The sequence below is a fragment of the Apostichopus japonicus genome, chromosome 3 (genome assembly GCF_037975245.1).
Source record: "Apostichopus japonicus isolate 1M-3 chromosome 3, ASM3797524v1, whole genome shotgun sequence".
Lineage (NCBI taxonomy): Eukaryota > Metazoa > Echinodermata > Holothuroidea > Aspidochirotida > Stichopodidae > Apostichopus > Apostichopus japonicus.
The window spans coordinates 9,656,319-9,674,763 of NC_092563.1; the positions used below are offsets into that span (position 1 = coordinate 9,656,319).

The 18,445-nt window shown below is 38.6% G+C and overlaps 1 protein-coding gene and 1 long non-coding RNA gene across 3 annotated transcripts in view; one reads left to right on the forward strand and one right to left on the reverse strand.

Moving 5' to 3' along the window:
• Positions 1-1,908: 1,908 nt before the first annotated feature.
• Positions 1,909-10,671, reverse strand: LOC139962643 (uncharacterized). Of its 2 annotated transcripts, XR_011791292.1 has the most exons (3): positions 10,354-10,671; positions 4,308-4,457; positions 1,909-3,448 (listed from the first exon to the last, which is right to left on the reverse strand). It is a non-coding gene; the product is annotated as an uncharacterized lncRNA (long non-coding RNA). The 2 variants fall into 2 exon arrangements; XR_011791290.1 differs by lacking the exon at positions 10,354-10,671 and having other exon boundaries at positions 4,308-5,495.
• Positions 10,672-16,891: 6,220 nt separating this feature from the next.
• Positions 16,892-18,445, forward strand: part of LOC139962670 (GLIPR1-like protein 1) — a 29,086-nt gene continuing 27,532 nt past the window's right edge. The window contains exons 1-2 of the mRNA XM_071962843.1: positions 16,892-17,176; positions 17,711-17,941. Coding sequence (XP_071818944.1) covers positions 17,036-17,176; positions 17,711-17,941 — 372 coding nt within the window. The 5' untranslated portion in view covers positions 16,892-17,035. The remainder of the gene's footprint in view (positions 17,177-17,710; positions 17,942-18,445) is intronic.

Genomic DNA, 18,445 nt, shown 5'->3' on the forward strand with positions numbered 1-18,445 from the left:
TGACAGAAGCAAAAAAAGAAAAGAAAAAAATAAGATTGTTACGCTATGAGAAAAATGATGTTCATTTTGTCAGGTTAAGAGATATGTAAATATTGTTGTATAAAATGAACAAACGGATAATAAACGAGTTGAGAATTCAAAAGAAAACATATTATAAAAAAGAATTATTACTTGTTATGATGATATCCTTAAAACTTAAAGGCACACTCTCAGCTAGGAAATTGCTAAAATCAAAAATCTTGTCTCAACGTATTCCCCGATTAAAAAATAAAAACAATGCTGCCCTCTTCTCACAGCGGCAACATATTCATTTCTTTAATATGGCATTCTCATCCTTAGCTATAAACAGCATACGCAAATGGGTACCGTTACCGCGAAGGTATCACGTTTCCGAGATTATAATCTGCCTCTCAGTGTTGCGTAACCTATAGGCATACTGTGTAATTGTACTGTGTGCTATGCGAGTTACGCAATTTTTCAATTGGCTATATGGAACAGTGCATATTGTACTGCTGGGAAAACGCTATACCAGCTCGTAGGAGCAGGTAGTTGTTATGGGCCGTATGATCTCGTGCTGAAATTACTGAAGAAATAAAATGCGAATAGTTTCGTCGTGTAATTCTCTATAAACATGTGACTGAATGTGTGCTGCTTATGTACTGTTATTTGACGAAACGACTTGCTTCTGGCCTAACATTCTTCAATACTTGAGTTCAAAATAAAATAAAACTGTGAGCAAACAGCTTATCCACTAGAGAGCTGTGTAGAAAAAACACGCACATAATACTGACAGGTTAATGAGCATGGTGAACACAAAGAGATAGATGTAAGGGGATTAGTAGACAAGGGATGGAGAGAAGAATGAAAGATAAAAACCAACAGGGGAAGAGGAGAGGTAGCAGATAAACAGTGGAGGGACAAAGAGAGGATTAAGGGAAGGGGTAGGGAATAAACTGGAGAAGGACAAAGACAGAAAAGTGTGGAGAAAAAAGGGGTGGAAAAAGCTATGAGAAGAGGAGTAATGGGGGGGGGGCAAGGGGAGAAGGAGGGGAATGAAGAAAAGTTAGTCATATCCTTCCTGAATGTTGAGACCATGAGGTTGAATGGTGAGAAGGCGTAGCATCCACAACCTCTCTCTGCTGATTCGCACTAGCTCAGGACGGCTACCTAAGGATTCAATCCCCTATAGAGACATGTCGTTAATGGTATGGTTGCATAGCTCCCAACTCTTGAGAAGGCAAATGCTGGTCCATGCCACGAATTGCCATCCTGGGGGAGGGGTATATGGGGGTGTCTCCCTCCCCTTTTGATTTTTTTTGGAATCCTGGTGATGCCTACATGTAAAATGGTGGCACCTAAAGGCTTTTGTCACCCAAAATTTTCTGAGAAATATGCATTTTTTTGTGTGAAACATCAATAAATTGAATAGTAGGTGATAATTCATTCTTGCCTGTGGCATGAAAATGTTCGCTGCTCGCCCCAATGAAATGAAATATTGCCTAATTTGAGGTTCAAATGATGAAGTAAAAGAGGTTTTATGCTCTATTATGCTAAATGCTAAAGAAATGATGGTTGCTTAGTCAAAATTTGATGCAATTTTTTTATGTATACTTGTCAATTACAATCCAGGTGTTTGGGACGCTTGCGCGGGTCAGGGGGTTTGGGTGTTAGAATGCGGGTCCAACCCGCGAATTGCGGGTCAGTTGGGAGCTCTGTGGTTGGGAAGGTTAAAGTGTTCTCCAAAAAAAACCAAAAGATGAATGACCTTCAACACAGGGGTAAACTGGACTCCTCCAGCTGCCTTTACTACATTTTACTGCATTACTACAAACATATGGTGGCTTCCACGCCAACTCTCGACCAGAGTATGCTGTATTGGCCCCAAATAAACCAGATATTCAAATATGGTTACCTTTGGCCAAAGTTTTGAAACTGGTTTTATTACCACCTTCCAGGAAATTTACCTCACTGGGACATTCAGGCATCTTATGCTTTCAATTAGAATGCCTTAGAACAATTTGGAAAGTAAAGACCTCTAGGAACATATTAAATATTCTAGCAATTATAGCATGCTAAATTGGGGCCAATACTACATAGCCCACCTTGAAAATATCCTGTAACCTACTCTGGATAAACACTATCTAATATGGAAGAAATGCTTTGGTTAAAGTATGAATATGGTCACTTGAACATTAAGAAATGCAAGTGAGATAGTGGTAAGTTTTCCCTGCTCATGGTTATTGTAGTTGAACTCAATGTATAGAACTGTACAGATGCAATCAATGTGTTAAAAATAAAAACATGTTACAATACTGACTTGTAAACCTAACTTTAGAATAAGCAATACAAACAATAGTAGGGCAGTGTTCCACATACGGAATGCAAGAACATATACCCAAATAAGTCTAGGAGACGCCATGCCTCCATTGTGGAACTTCTCCATGATAAGTATAGCAGCTTTACATGCAAAAGAAACTTTGCCAAAACTTCAAAAGACCCTATAATGTCCCCTGCATTTCAAACATCTCCATCTGCCACTATCTCCATCTGCCACTGGGGTTATCATGAGAGCACTGAATGAACTGTTTTATCACTACTAGCTGCAAGTTAGAGTACCTCTTCAACACTCTATGACATCACAATATATGTTATGTTAAATTGATCTCACACAATACAAAATAAAGACAAGTTATTCTGTACCAACAATAAATAACCCAAGATCAATGTCACATTAGAACTACTGGTATGACTGAACAAACTACAGTATTTAAACAGATCAGATATTGCTATCATGGAAAGCCAAATAGTGTACAATAAAGTATGTAGTGAAACCAATATTCAATCATTTAATCAGTTAATTAATATGACACAGTTGTAACTTTGATGACATCAATTATGTAGTTTACTTACACTATGAATGAACATGCAAATGCTAAATACTACAGAAAGGAGAAGGATACATAACGCACTGAATGCAACAATCAATGTTTGACACCATGCAGAAGATAAATTCTTATGATACATTGCACTAGCTTAGTAACTTCATTTTACTGAGACACCATGTTTGTTGTTGTCTGTTATGGTACAGTTTGTTCAATTGTCTTGAAGCCTTGTGATATCTACATTCTGGATACTTGTTACTCCCATTGTCCACTCTTGTGTCCTTGATGTATGGTATTTAAATAAGCTGAGAAACTGCTTTGACATCAGCTATTTCAAAAATGTCCGTATCCATGTTAACAATGTTCACTATGAAAATCCATAGCTTTCACTGGAGAACAAGAAATATGACAATCATCTTACGTAAAGTAGAGAAGCACACATTTATTAATGAAACAATCCAACACAAATGCTTCCAGTTCCAACCCTTATATCTGCTTGCAAAACATCCATCATGCCATAACGCTATGCTGTGCTGTACTGTTCCTCTAAAGGATGTTCTGTACATCTGTAATGTGAAATGAAAATGGAAAAAAAGACATATTTATGGCATTGTGTGAGGATAGAAGTGTCACAAAGATATACCTGTTCAAATGATTTTCCAAGATATGATTTATTTGATTTTAATTGCAAAAGAGACATTCAGGCTCATAGCCAAGGTAACTGGGTTGGAGCCAGCATAAATGTTATGTTTGTTTATTCACTGAGATTGTAACTTGCACTCATTGTAATAACTAAAAATTATTGTTCAAATCTGGGTGAAAGTAGACCCCTTAATGATGCCCATAACATGTTAAACTAGAAATATAGCTCACACTCAAAATTTGCCAAAAATGTCAATGTCTTTGCTGATATGAAACTATATGCACATGACAACCTGATCAGATGACAACTACAGTATAGGCAGTTAAGAGTAACTATCTTTAAGCAGTGCAAGTACTGTATGTACAAATGATGCCACATCATCATGAAACATAAAAAGAAAACATAAAAAGAAAAGAATAAATGTGCAATTTTTGAACACAAACTGCTTCAGCCAGGTAGGTAGCACATTCTACAAGATTGGTAAATGTCTTTATTTTTCAGAGATAAGGAAAAATACTACAGGTACTGTTATCATTAACTTGTGGGGTTTGAACATTTTTGGGTCCCTCACATTTACAGATCTCCAGTGGCTGTATTAGCACCATATTTAGCACTACATGTCTATGTCATTAATATAACATAATACAATAAATGAATAAATGTGTCCAATGTCCTAAATCCGGTTAGTCATATGCAGTCCTACAGTAGTAGACAGCAGACCTAGTTAAAATGTAGACTTATTTACAGCATGGATGGTTACAGTATGTACATCAAAAAATTACCAGTCTCCACTGGGGTATAGCTGCTGGAGTGCATTGCTGCATCAGCCTCTGTTGGGCATAGCCTTTTGTTGAGGAACTGGTGTTATCTTTTCTGGTTGATCAGTTTGGATACCAACCTCTCGAGTTTCTTAATTGGGCACACACCTTCAACTGAAAAAGACAAATAATACCGGGATGTGCAAAGTTAATAATATATCAGAATGCATACTGTACACATAGCAGGGAAGTGCTCATGAATATTTTAGTGCCAGGCAGATTGGGCGGTAGTGTGATCCACACCCTGGGAGAGGGATTTCATGGGTGAGGTACCCCCCCCCCCCAATGGACAAATTTTGCACATGAAGTATGCTTAGGTGGTGCTATATTCCTATTCTGTGCCATATATTCTCCCAGATTTTGGTTATGGTAAAACTTATTAAATTATCATCAAAAAGTGCTGGGCGGCATTCAGAACTGCTGGGCGCAGCTGCCCAGTGTGAGCAAATCCCTGACATAGTGAATTATATAACTTCCAACATAAATTACTGAATACCACATTTTGCCCTTCACTAAATAGTCAACAATTCAAATCAATTGTGCAAACACAGAACAGTAATTACACTACTAGTTAATACAGAACTTTGCTATTGGCAGCATAAATTCATCACATCTGCTTTATGATTTACAGTATGTATAGTGTCAACTCTGCAAGTATTCAAGAATGGTTCATTTACTAATCTAGTGCAAACCTAAACTAGTGATGTGCAACAATTTATATTATATTTCTTATTTCTATGTTAGTAGTATACACCTGCAGTATTATAACTCATCTACTAATACCTTACATACACTAAATGCCATAACGTTTGATGTTACAATGGCAATGTCCCAGTAGGCTTGCTCATACACTAATATGTCACCAAATTTCATCATGTTCCGGGATGCATAATTGCTTTCAAAATATAGCTAGGCTTTGCTTATTTCCAAGACTAAAAATTACGGAATATTCTACAGGTGTGCCCTAAACAATGAAGTGTTTAAAAGATACTATAGAAACATGATATGGTATATAATGGGCGACCATTCTAGTTCTCTCACAAATCAGTAGTATCATTTTCATTTTGTATAATTTTTAGAACTGCATGATCAGATTATGTGTAGAGCTATGAAGCCTATGATGTTGTTATATTTTGGCAAATGTCTTTAATTTCTATATCATGATGAACAGGCGCGTATCCAGGATTTTCTAACCCGGGGGGCGCGAATTACTATCTAAGCGGAGCGCCACCATCGGTTGGCGCGCAGCGTACAAGAAAATTTCTGGTTTTGATACCACCCAGATCACCGGAAATGGTACTTCTCGGCCTTGAAATGACCAACCAGATGTACACTTTTGCCTGAGAACGAAGTATTTCCCAATAATTTTTTTTTCTATCCATAACCTTTTTGAATATTGTCACCAGTCACAAATCATGTTCGACCTCATCGCATGACCTGTGGATCATTGCTTCTGTAGGTGATTCTACGTCGCGGCCCACAATATCCGTCAGCCCCACTTTTCAAGGTTTCAAGCCCATTATTTGTTCAGAATTTGAAAATTCACATTCTCACTTCAAAAAATACCCATAATGTCGCACAAAATTTCATCTATGGACAACCAATATAGAAAAACCTCCATCAACCCCTAACAGACCGGTCCAAATTGCATAGCTCCCAAATCTTGAGAAGGTAAAAGCTGGTCCATGCCACGAATCGCCGTCCTGGGGGAGGGGTATAAGGGGAGGGGGTGTCCTCCTGGTGATGCCTACATGTAAAATGGTGGCACTTAGAAAGGCTTCTGACACCCAAAATTTTCTGAGAACTATGCATTTTTTTGTGTGTAACATCAATAAATTGAATAGTAGGTGATAATTCATTCTTTCCCGTGGCATGAAAATGTTCGCTGCTCGCCCCAATGAAAAGAAATAGAGGCTAACTTGAGGTTCAAATGATGCTGTAAACTTAAGGAGGTTTTATACTCTATTATGCTAAATGCTTAAGAAATGATGGTTGCTAAGTCAAAATTTAATGCAATTTTTTTTATGTATACTTGACAATTACAATGTGGGTTTTTCGGAAGCTTTCGCGGGTCAGCGGGTTTGGGTGTTAGAATGCGGGTCCAACCCGCGAATTGCGGGTCAGTTGGGAGCTCTGAAATTGCACGAGTAGAGGGAAGTGTGATGAAGAATGATGGTCAGAAATTTTCGAAAATTCAGACTCAGTTAATTTATTGGTGTAGAAATATTGAAACCTGTTATATCGGCTATTATAAAACTCCGAAACCGGACACTACACACATAGGCGTAAGAGGCGAGGGGTGCAGTCCCTAATTCTCCATGACTAATGTAAAATACAGTTTTGACATAATTGGACCTCCATGCTTTTTCTCCATCTGCATAAGACATTTCGTTGTTTACATTATCATCCCGACGGACCGTACGGTACACGATGGCATGTAATGTAGGCTAACAACCGCTGCTTGCTTATATGATATTGACATCAACATGTTGAACGCGCGCGAAAATTTTTGGTTATTTTTTTCGGGCAAGTCGGACAGTTTTGAGGCTGTTCATCCTGGAACGCCATTTTCATGCTCACTGATATGATGTGATATCTGCTGTTTGCTTTACAAATTCGAACACCGGGCGGCGAATTTTTTTTTCCCAAACAGGTTTGCAATTGCTTGGTTTTCCGCCAATCAGATTGCTCGTGACGTCAGCATCAATAATGGGCATCGCTTCGAAGTTCGAAGACATGTACTGAGTTACACACTGACACTTAATTAAGTCTAGTTACGGGGTTTCCATCAAACGCCCTAACTTTACTTTTAATGCTTGAATCACATGTTGACCTTACGTATGATACATACACTACATTCTATTGGGTTCGTGTTTGCGTTATTCAAGATTTGTGAGCCGTTCTACTACAATCGGATTCGTTTCGTGGAATGGGTAGGCCTACACTAAAATCAATCGAGTCTTGAATGAATATACGCAAACAGTTTAGTGTACAGTATGATATTTTCCGTTACTGCACTGTGTACACAGTTATAATACATATAGGCCACCAGCGCATGTGTGATGTACCATGTACGAACATTTCACTGTGCGATGTTATCGATTAATGCATGCCTTCACATAAAACTTCGATCAAAGTAGATGATCATACATACTTGTGTGCTCAATATGTCTAAACCAATTCCAAACACATCTACATATATTAACGAAAAGCTTCGGGTAATTTTTAACGGGCATATCTTCGTTGCAACGAATGGATGCAGACACTTTGGTTACCTGGAAGTGAAGGTTTCTATCGTGATGACGTAACATTTCCGACCAATCATGAGCGCCTATTTACACGCAATTGCAAACCTGTTTGGGGAAAAAAAATTCGCCACCGGGCGCGTAGCGAGGAATTTGCCAAGGGAGAGGTGATGCCTGTAGGCAAAGTATCTAAGTGTTGCGTCACCATAAGTTGGCGCGAAGCGTACAAGAAAAGTTTGGCCGAAAATCCCTCCCAGGTCGCTGGAAATGGCACTACCCAGGACCATTTGTTGGCGCGAAGCGTAAAAGCAAATTTTGCCGGAAATGCCTCCCAGATCGCTGGAAATGACACTTCCCATGCCTTGTAATTTGCATCTGAGCACTTTCAATTTTGAAATTACTAGCAATATCATAAAAAAAAAATATGCTGAAGGGGGGGGGGGGCGCTGGCCACCTTCCCGAAATGCGTAATGTTCCCCGACGACACGGTCGAGTTCGAGATCAGCCACAGTTGGTTTCATAACACAATTCTACAATTGTTTAAGGCATATATACACACACACACGTTATGGTAGACCATATATAGTATATTGATCACGAGTGAGAGAGGGAAAATGGAAACGTCAAAAATTGAGTTGTCCGTGCAAGGGGTAGGGTGAGGCACACGCCCCTTCCGAAATCCTTGATCCGTCACTAGCTACCCTGTGTATATAATAGGGATCAGCGCTGTAATAATGTCACTGTTCCTCTTTCTCTTCCCGGTGTCTTGGCGTTTTTCTTATCTCCCTCCTTTTCTCCCTTTTTTATCTTTCTTCTTTTTCTTTTCCCTTCCTTCCTCTCCTCCTTCTCCTCTTTTTCCCCCCTCTTTTTTTTCTTTTTTCTTCTCTTTTTTTCTCTCCTCTTTTTCTTACCCGGGGGGCGCGCGCCCCCAACGCCCCCCCCCTGGATACGCACCTGATGAAATTATCAATTATTGTAAGGCGGACTCAACGACCCCCCGGAATGGTGCGTCATGTCCGATGAAGCGCATATTTGGTGCGTTATTACAACTACAATATGTGCGTCAGTGTCGGTCAATGTGCCATGCATGGTGTATCCTTTAAATTAAATGTGATAAATTTTGTCGAACATAAAATGGTGGCATTCACAATTATTGGTGACATTGATTTGTTTATGTTGTCCTTGATTTTATGATTAAACAACGATGATAGCAAACTATCATGTTATGAATGCATAAATATGTGAACAGTATCTACTATCCTTCACTATATAATTCAACAAAGGAACCTGTAGAGCTAGTGTAGCTTCTTTCTGAGAAGGCTTTTGAGTTTTGAATTAATTTGGAAAACTTAGTTATATCAGTTATCACTTTACACTACAGTTACCAGGAAAAGCGGCTACCGTTTTTTTAAGTTACTATACCAAGTTGGGAGTATTATATAATGGCAATACTCTAATTTGGGATAGAAAGAGTTTAAATTAATGCGTACATTTTTTCTTTGCAAGTGGAGAATCATCCACAGCTAAAGTGGCTATGCGGATTGACAAACAAGTGAAGCAAAGTAAATACCCTAGCCTATGCATATTAGACTTAAAAGAGTAAAAGAACCCAATGCCTTAGTAACTTAATTCATCTTGGAGTTGCTCAGCAGATTCGAGGTTATTTCACCAATTCACCACTTAAGAACCCATTCTCAGACAAAAAAAAAGACAAAACTGAAATGGCTACACAAATTAGTAGTCTATAACTGAGAATGACCATGCATGCAAATATGCAGTAAATTTTCAAGTTGTCAGACTAATTTATTTGTTGCTAGGAACTCTATAATTGTGCTGGTAAACTAGATTAGGAAATGAAAACAGTCACTTTATTGCGTATAGGCCCCTGTCCCTGACATATCTCATTGCATACTAGACTTACAGTTACAAAATAAATATGCCCATATCAAACATGATCTTGACAGGAATAACCACCAAATTGAGGTAGGCCCTCCATGGTGCATAATTTTATAAATCTGGGCCTGGAGCTAGGCTACAGTAGTCCTACTTTTGCTATTGCTCCGCTAATGAGGTTGCATTTCTTTCGAGTTTAATTTTCTTGTGGGGAGATCTCCCTACCAAATCCATATTACACTAATGTAGGCTAAGTCCTATTCATATTTGCAAAGCTACCGAATCATAAACCAAACACATGATACAGCAAACTTCCATACTGATCATGCTTAGTAGGCGAATATAAGTAGAAAAGCATAAATAACACTTCATGAAATGTTCGGCCTAGGCTAGGCTACAGTTTGTACAGCAGCCTGCACTGCAGTAGCATGGACACTGCGGAGTTCGGACACCTAAGCCTTAAAACACCCCAAAACTATTTCTCATGGTATAAATCACCTGAAACTATATTTGGTATGGTTGGGTCATTTTGGAGAGAAAATAACTGTAGCTTCGTAGTTTTTCGTGCAATTGGCTCTGTTGTAGGTTGTCTCATCGTGAAATCGTGTATTTCTTAGGGGTGTCCGAACTTCGCAGTGTTCCAAACTTCGCAAAACTGACTATACTACTACTGTACTAGCCTATGTCTCTCGGTGTATTAGTTGCCTTAGTTTGTAGTACTAGTAGTAGTAGGCCTAGCTAGAATGATCTATTGAACAATATAACAAGGAAGCCTACGGTAGACCAAACACTTCGGCCGGAAAACAGTATACTTTAGCCTAAATATATTTACTATTTAGTAACGTTAGTCGTTAGCATAATTTGCTGCCTACCTTCTCGTATGATCTGCCATGCCAGTAAATGCTCCGCGAAGGTAGCATTGGTCATTTTGTTGATCCCCGATCTCTGTTCCAGTAGATCGTTTTTGGAGACCCAGTCCACGTACGTAGCACCAGCTCAAGTACACTTTTCATTTCATGTCCGTTTTGTCACTCACTGCTTTTGGCATCGGGACCCACAATAAAGCAACCTGTGCCTTCCACCTCGACAGCGCGGCCGCAATATACACGTTACGTGTATTATGCTACCACTGCATGAAACTGTGCTATACATTACGTATATTTACATACAGGGTTTACACTGTACACTGGCAGTGTATTACAAATACCGTGTCACGTGATTAACGGTGAACCATCCAAACCTATCAGAGCCGTATATAGAGAGAGTTTGGCCAACTGGCGATTTGTGACGTCACACGCAAACCATGGGCATCAAAATAGGTCCAGTTGTCGTTACCAGTTGCGCGAAACACGAAAAACACCACACACAATATATAGCAGCTTTGCACACTGTGCTCGTTGCGAACAAACGAAGCGACTCAGAATGTCAGATTTTGACAGGCATACGAGGAACAAAATGGATATCAGGTAATGAATTAGAGTATGCGTTAGTTAATGACATTTACGTTTATCTTCACACCTGAAATGCATAGAAAACTAGCTGAAAACCTGTCATTACACTTGTTTTATTTTACGCCTCATACTACTAGTCCTACTTTAGTCATACAAACGAAAAGCACACATCACAGTCCTGGCTAGGCTAGATTACAGACGCACAACTATAGCATCAGGCCTACATTAATAGATCCTTCAATTAAATTCAGTAGGCCTACACATAAAATGACAATTTTTGCTTCACTGATCTTTTCAGGTTTGCCAAAAAGTAGTTGTACCAGAGGTCATTGTATTAAACTCCAGAAGTTACATAGTAGGATTAATATTCGGCATAACTTTTTCTCTAAAGTCTAATACAACTTATACAAGGGTTGTGAATGGATGGAATGGTTTGCCTGAGAAGGTTGAATTGCAAGTAGTGTGAATGGGTTTAAGAATACTTTGGATGAGTACATTAAGCATTGTAATTGGGTATGACATTTGATGGCCTCGGTTTTATTCCTCTCATATAGCCTTAGGGTCCTTAATGGGGACTTGAATGTCTCTCCTGGTCTTTTTTTCTACTAAACTAAACTATATACTTGAGTGTAGGAGTTTGCAATAGTTGGGAGTCTGTGGGCAAACCTAAGACTGATATTGTGGTGTTAATTTCTCAGGAATGTAGTACTAGGCTATAGTAGGTGCAACAGATTGAATGGGTCTGTCGAGAAAAAAAAAAACCTGCAACAACTGAAGACTGGTGTATGTTGTAGCTTATGTATTTTCCATTAACATATATACTATAAGGTCATGTCCTTAATAAGGTTTCATGGATCACACTGACATAGTGTGCCTACTTGTCAGTGTTGTCAACTGAGCACAGGGCTGATGACATCATTCAGTTTGTTATTATGCAGACAGCAAATGGCCATAATGATAATTATTAATTGTTACTTATTCTTCATACTGCCCTTACTGGCCTTACCTGAACAGTGATGTATAAAAATGCAAGAAGTCGTTAAGCTTTCCATTTAAGAATCGTTTCAGCCTGTCCTATTTCAAACATATGATTGGCAGGTTTCCACGTTACATAGCTTATCAAAATGGAGCTGTTCTGTAAAGCAAGAAAATCACACATATGCAGACAGCAAATGGCCATAATGATAATTATTAATTGTTACTTATTCTTCATACTGCCCTTACTGGCCTTACCTGAACAGTGATGTATAAAAATGCAAGAAGTCGTTAAGCTTTCCATTTAAGAATCGTTTCAGCCTGTCCTATTTCAAACATATGATTGGCAGGTTTCCACGTTACATAGCTTATCAAAATGGAGCTGTTCTGTAAAGCAAGAAAATCACACATATGCATGCATACAAACACACTCATATATAACAATTTCTGAATATCTTTTCAGCTGCCCAAAGGTACTGGAATGCAAGCTCTGTTGGGTGAATTAAAAAACCCTCATTGTACTCTTTTATCATGGTCAGCGTAGCTGGAACCAGCAATGATGGTGATGTGGATTTGACAGTACCTAGACAAGAATTCAATAGCTGCTTTGTGTTGAAGTGGGTTCAACTTGCTCAAGGCCATGACAGGATGACGACTAGACATTAGGATGAATTATCTGTTGCAGAGCTCTATAAACCAGGCAGTTGTTAAAACATCCATTGGGTGACCCTCACAGTCTACCAGGCACTGCATCGCAGAAGCAAAATGAAGTGTGTGTGATACCTTCATCTTATGAGAGTGGAATGGTATCAGTGTGGCCTCTGTCAATTTGGCTTCAAGTCTTTGTTTTCTTGAAAGCTGAGAAGATCTTTCAGTGGTTTCACACTGACCTCTGTACTTGACAATTCATGTGTATTTGCCAGCTCAGGAGGAAGCCAGATTTTAATTACATTAACCAATGCTGACTTTTTTTTGGACATGTGGTACATCTGCAAGGAGGTGAAGGTGGAATCTTGTTGATAGTCTGGCAGTCTTATCCACAGATTATCCCAAAGCTTCTCCACATTGCCACATTCAGAACTTATTACATTGATAAACTTGAAAATTGCAGGAATCTAACGAAGCACCCATCAAGAGAATTTGTTTGTATAATTATTGAAAGCTGTGACCTTCTGATGTGACAGACTAATGTGAAATAAAGGGCAGTAGATTACCTTGTAAATGAACCTTGTTATTGTTTGATTGTATCTAATGTTTGCAAAATTTTAAGTTGCATGCTACCAATTGAAACATAATTCTTTCTCTATTAATGGGATATAAATACTTCTCCTTAAAGGGTGTGGAGACTCCCGCACAAAGAAACGTCTCATGCCGGTTATCGGGCCTAGTTTTGAATGCGGTGTAACAGAAGTGTTAGACACCACCATTGATCCCAGAAAATACACACACAGCTTGCTACCATCTGTAAATAGACATTAGTGTACAGTCAATACAAACATCACAGTCAATACCCACAACACAGTGCACATAGCAGCGTGGACATCTCAGGTCTAGATAAAAGATAACAAGGTATCAGTTTTCATTACTGTCTGCATTTTGTAGCGACACAAAAAAAACTTCACTTGCAAGCAACGGAAAGCAAACTTTTTCAGAGCGCGGCATGCGGTTTAGGGCAAGTCTTCAATACCTTTAAATATACTGCATCGGTTGTTGTCACTTGATCATTTGCTTGTGTGTGAGCTAAACAGCTTAAATAATATGTAAAAAAATAATACAAACTTTCAAATTGCCAGATATTCACTTGCTCAAAATCATTATCCAATCATGATTTGTTGCTATCCTTGAGTCCATTATTCAGATGATGAGGCAGATTCCCTTCAACTCTCCATGATGAAGGTAAAACCTTATATCTTAACCAACTGCCATTGAGTGTCCATTTGAAAATTTCAAACACACAAGTGCATTGATTAAAACAAAGACTTTATTGCTGTGGTTGCAGGAACTGGATTTCAGTCTAGTAGTCACTCACCAGGTTTGTCTTTATCACAGTCTGCTGTGGCTTTTTATGTTAGGAGTTTTTCTTCAGAGCACATGTCACCTTTGATTTGTAAAAAAAGTCCTGAAATTCAGGGAGTTAAAATTTACTGTCTAAAGATAATTTAAAAAGATTTTTTTTTAACTTCAATCGTCAATGTGGGTGTCAATTAAGGGAATAAGGAGGTACTGATGCAACTTTGATAAATGATAGTTGACTGCATCCAAATTAAACCAAGGCCTAGGCTATACTTTTGAAGAAGAAAATATTAGGCTGAATTCATGTTAGCCTAAAAAGGCTAGGCCAATGCTGACAATTAACACAAACCAAGATCATTTAACCATTTGGGCACTTGTTTATGGCATACTAAAAGGGTCTATATAATTAGGCCTGTATGTGTACACAACCCACAAGCTGCCAATGAGTATAGACCTAGCCTAACTAGTTTGGGCCTAGGCTACTTTGTTTTCCATAGACCTAGTTTAATTGGGCCTTATACTGTGCCATATTATGTAATGTGCTATAACAGTTGTAGTAATAGCAAGAATGGTCCAGGTCTAACTAAGCCCAGGCTTAACTTATGCTTCGGGCTTAACTAAGGATTAGGGCTTTACGTGATGCCTAGAGGCTAGCCCACCCTTTTACATTAAACTAAAAGTGATACTTTTTTAGGCTAGGCATAGCCTAGGCATACAATAACTAGGAATTAGGATAACTATATGTGCGACTGAAACTGCCATGCCTATGATTAGAAGAGCTGGCATAATGAAATCGAATTTGTGGATCGTAAAACGAGAGAGAATAGCCATGCATGTAATTACAGAAACCAGTCTGAACGTAAAATTCTCGCATTGCTTGTACCTTACTCGTATTACACTAGGGCCTATGGCTAGTAATATGGGCCTAGGCTACACAGACTTTTTTTCATTAGATCTCCATCTTGTTCTTTCTACTTCCAAAAAATTCCTCTTCTTTTATGGTCAGTCGGAAAATCAAACAACAATATCCATGTTCTGACCGATTGCAGCATCCCCAGCACCATTTCTTTCATAATTTCGTACTTTTTCGTGTAGACAAACGATAGTCTATACACTGTGAGTATGCGTGTCACCTGCTAAAAAGTTTTCAAGTGGACCTATTTTACCACCCTGTGTGGGCGTTTTCCCTCTCGACCAATCCAAATCGGTTACATGGTTGGCCAAACTCTCTCTATATACGGCTCTGAAACCTATGAAATTGGCCCGCCCTCTAAAAATTTCCTAGCTGAGAGTGTGCTTTTAAAGTAAACTGTGGTGTATCACATTTTATATTATTAAAATCCAATACTTTTGTTTTATTAACATTTAAAGATACCTTATTTGACGCTAACCAATCAGAAACATTTTTTTAATTCCAGAGATGCCATTAGAAGGGCTTTATTGACATCAGAGTTATGATAATAAACAGCCGTGTCGACAGCAAACAGTATAAACTTAAGTAAGCTTGATGATTTATACATATCTTATTAAAAAGAACTGGTCCCTGTATTGATTCCTCTCCGTTAAAACGGACAAGCTGTTTACGATTAGTAAGATAACTTTTAAACCAGTTTAGTGCCACACCTCGTTTTCCATAACTTTATAATTTATAAAGTAAAATATCGACTACCGGCACATTGTACCCCTAAACGAAAATACAAATATAATGTAATTGCCTCGTAAAGAAGCTATGAAGCCCATGAAATTTCTGAGTCCGATGAAAGTAGAATGTGTTTACGAAACTGAAACTTGCATCAAGAACAGAGATATAGATATATAAGGGATTCATTCAGTATAGATGAAGAATACAGGGAGACGATAGAGAAATTACAGTTACAAATTACATTACAAAACACCTTCCTCAACCTTGCCCTAGCAGCAGTGTCCCTTAAAGTGTGCTTCCGAAAAGCTATTCTCTCTCGGCGAATACTTCCTCTAAATATTGCCGAGTCTGCACCATTCACTAAATTTAGGTTAGTCTGTTGATAATTTTTCATACTGTTTGTCACTAACAAGTTTAAGGTATTTTACATTCAGATTTTGAAAAGTGAAATCTTATTTAATACAATCCTATTTCAAACTCGTACAGCAGAAAATGACACTATAAAATGTATAGCATAATAATTCATCAACGGCTCCTGAAGAGTGTGGCTTAATAAAATACTACTAATAAGAAAAAGGAGAAGAAAAGAATAAGTAAGTTGGCCTGACGTTTCGATCCTAGCAGGATCTTCTTCAGAGGCTAAATGACTAGTAACAGTAACAGAAGGGACAAAACCACGCACAGAATACAGACAGGTTAATGAGCACGGTGAACACAATGAGATACATGTAAGGGGATTAGTAGACAAGGGATGGAGAGAAGAAAGCAACAGGGGAAGAGGAGAAGTAGGAGATAAACAGTGGAGGGACAAAGGGAGGATTAAAGGAACGGGGTAGGAAATAAACTGGAGGAGGACAAAGACAAAAAGGTGTGGAGGAAAAAAAGGGGGGAATAGAGCTGTGAGAAGAGGAGTAATGGGGTGGGGGGAAGGGAACAAGAGGAGAAGGAGGGGGACAGAAGAAAAGTTAGTCATGTCCTTCCTGAATGTTGAGCCCATGAGGTTGAATGGTGCGAAGGCGTTGCATCCACAGCCTCTCTCTGCTGATTCGTACTAGGTCAGGACGGCTTCCTAAGGATTCAATCTCTGTATAGGGACATGACTAATCAGCCTATTGCTAATATATTGACAAGAATATGCTGGTATCCTTGTGGCTTGTTTTATATTGAGGTTTGTAAATGAAATTTGGTTTTGCATTTTCTATTTCTTGCTATGTTCCGAGGTAGTTTGATTTATAACCTATATATTTCTATCACTGTTTACACTAGCGCCAATAATACAGCAGCTATCCTTAGCTCCTTATCTCTGTTAGGCAGCGCGAAATACGATCGAATCTGCGGGTAACTTGTCTTTCAGAATTCAGATCTAAGAACTATTTAAGTATTTATGTTACAAGTAGTCATTGTGATTCGATTATAAAGTAAAGTGTTGTTAGTTTGATCCTTGAATTTCAACTGCCTTTCTACACTGACATCATGAATTTTCTACTAATTTTAGCAACTGTCTTTAGCCTGTCTTACGCAGCTTACTCTGATCTTGAAAAAGAGGCTATGTTAGATGCTCATAACTACTACAGAGGCAACGTAGAACCAGAGGCTAGCAGTATGGCGGAAATGGTAAGGAAGAATCTGTATATCCAAACGCAAGACAACATGTCATGTCTACAATCTATAAATATTATATTTGTGTATCTATTCTTAGGGGGGTTCATTTTGTATGTCTCTTTTTTTTCGTTTCTTTTTTGAGCTGTTATCTTTTTAAGTATAGTAACAACTCAAATAGCTTTACTTCCTGAAAAATTTTGAACAACAAAAATCGATCACTACCTGAAGTTTTTCGCTCAACTCCGGGTCCAAGAAAGTTTGAGTTCGATGTTGCTCAAAAAGCAAATAAATTTGATTGTAAGGGCTGTATTTATTTGTGATTTATAAACTATCCTGCTAAAGGTCTTAACGATCTGATATTAACACGCTTTTGCAAAGTGTCTCTTTCCTAGTTTGTCTATAGCGAAACTCGAATTTATTTCGATGCCAAATTTGGAGTCACTTGGCGAGTGAATTGAAAGACCTATATATGTTAACGATCTTAAATATAAAGGAAACCAAAGTAGCTCGTTATTCAATATGCCGTTTGTATTTATCTGAACAAAGGTCTGGGATGACCACCTAGCGCAATTGGCACAAGAGTGGGCAAGCGGATGCGTGTTCACACACCCTAAGAAGAATCCTGATTATAAGGGCGTCGGACAGAATCTTTTTCTTACTACAAGACGTGGGACACCTACGGACGTGGTAGTGAGGGCGTGGTACAACGAAGTGCAACATTATGATTACGACACGAAAACATGTGCTGAAGAAAACATCTGTGGGCATTATACTCAGGTAAACAAATATTCGTTTTATGATTACTGCAGTCGGTTGGTCAGAGAAAGACAACATTATTGCAATAATCAGCTAGCTTTTGTATGGTATCACTAGCTAATTTATAGTTACCGAACAATAGATGGAAAAAATGTGACGATGTTTTGGTATATCTGTCATTTTAATCCGACGGGGGTAGGTGTGGGGGATGGAGCAGCATGCCTGTTCGAGCTAGGCATTTTAATTGTCATTCTGTTTTGAACATCGTGGTTATTCGCCCGGCAGCCGGGGGTGAATAACAATGTGTAACCGGTATATAACACACTATTTCCATATTCTTCTTATTCGCCCGGCAGCCGGGTGAAACATAAAAATTCACTACTCCTATACGTTCCGATTGTTGTGTGAATTGCATAACGCGTTTCTCTTATTCCGCCGGCGAACATGCGCGACCTATTGTTTAATGATTTCCTGAATAAGTTTCTTGAAATTGGCTAACAAACTCAGGTGCAGCTTTCTGTAGTT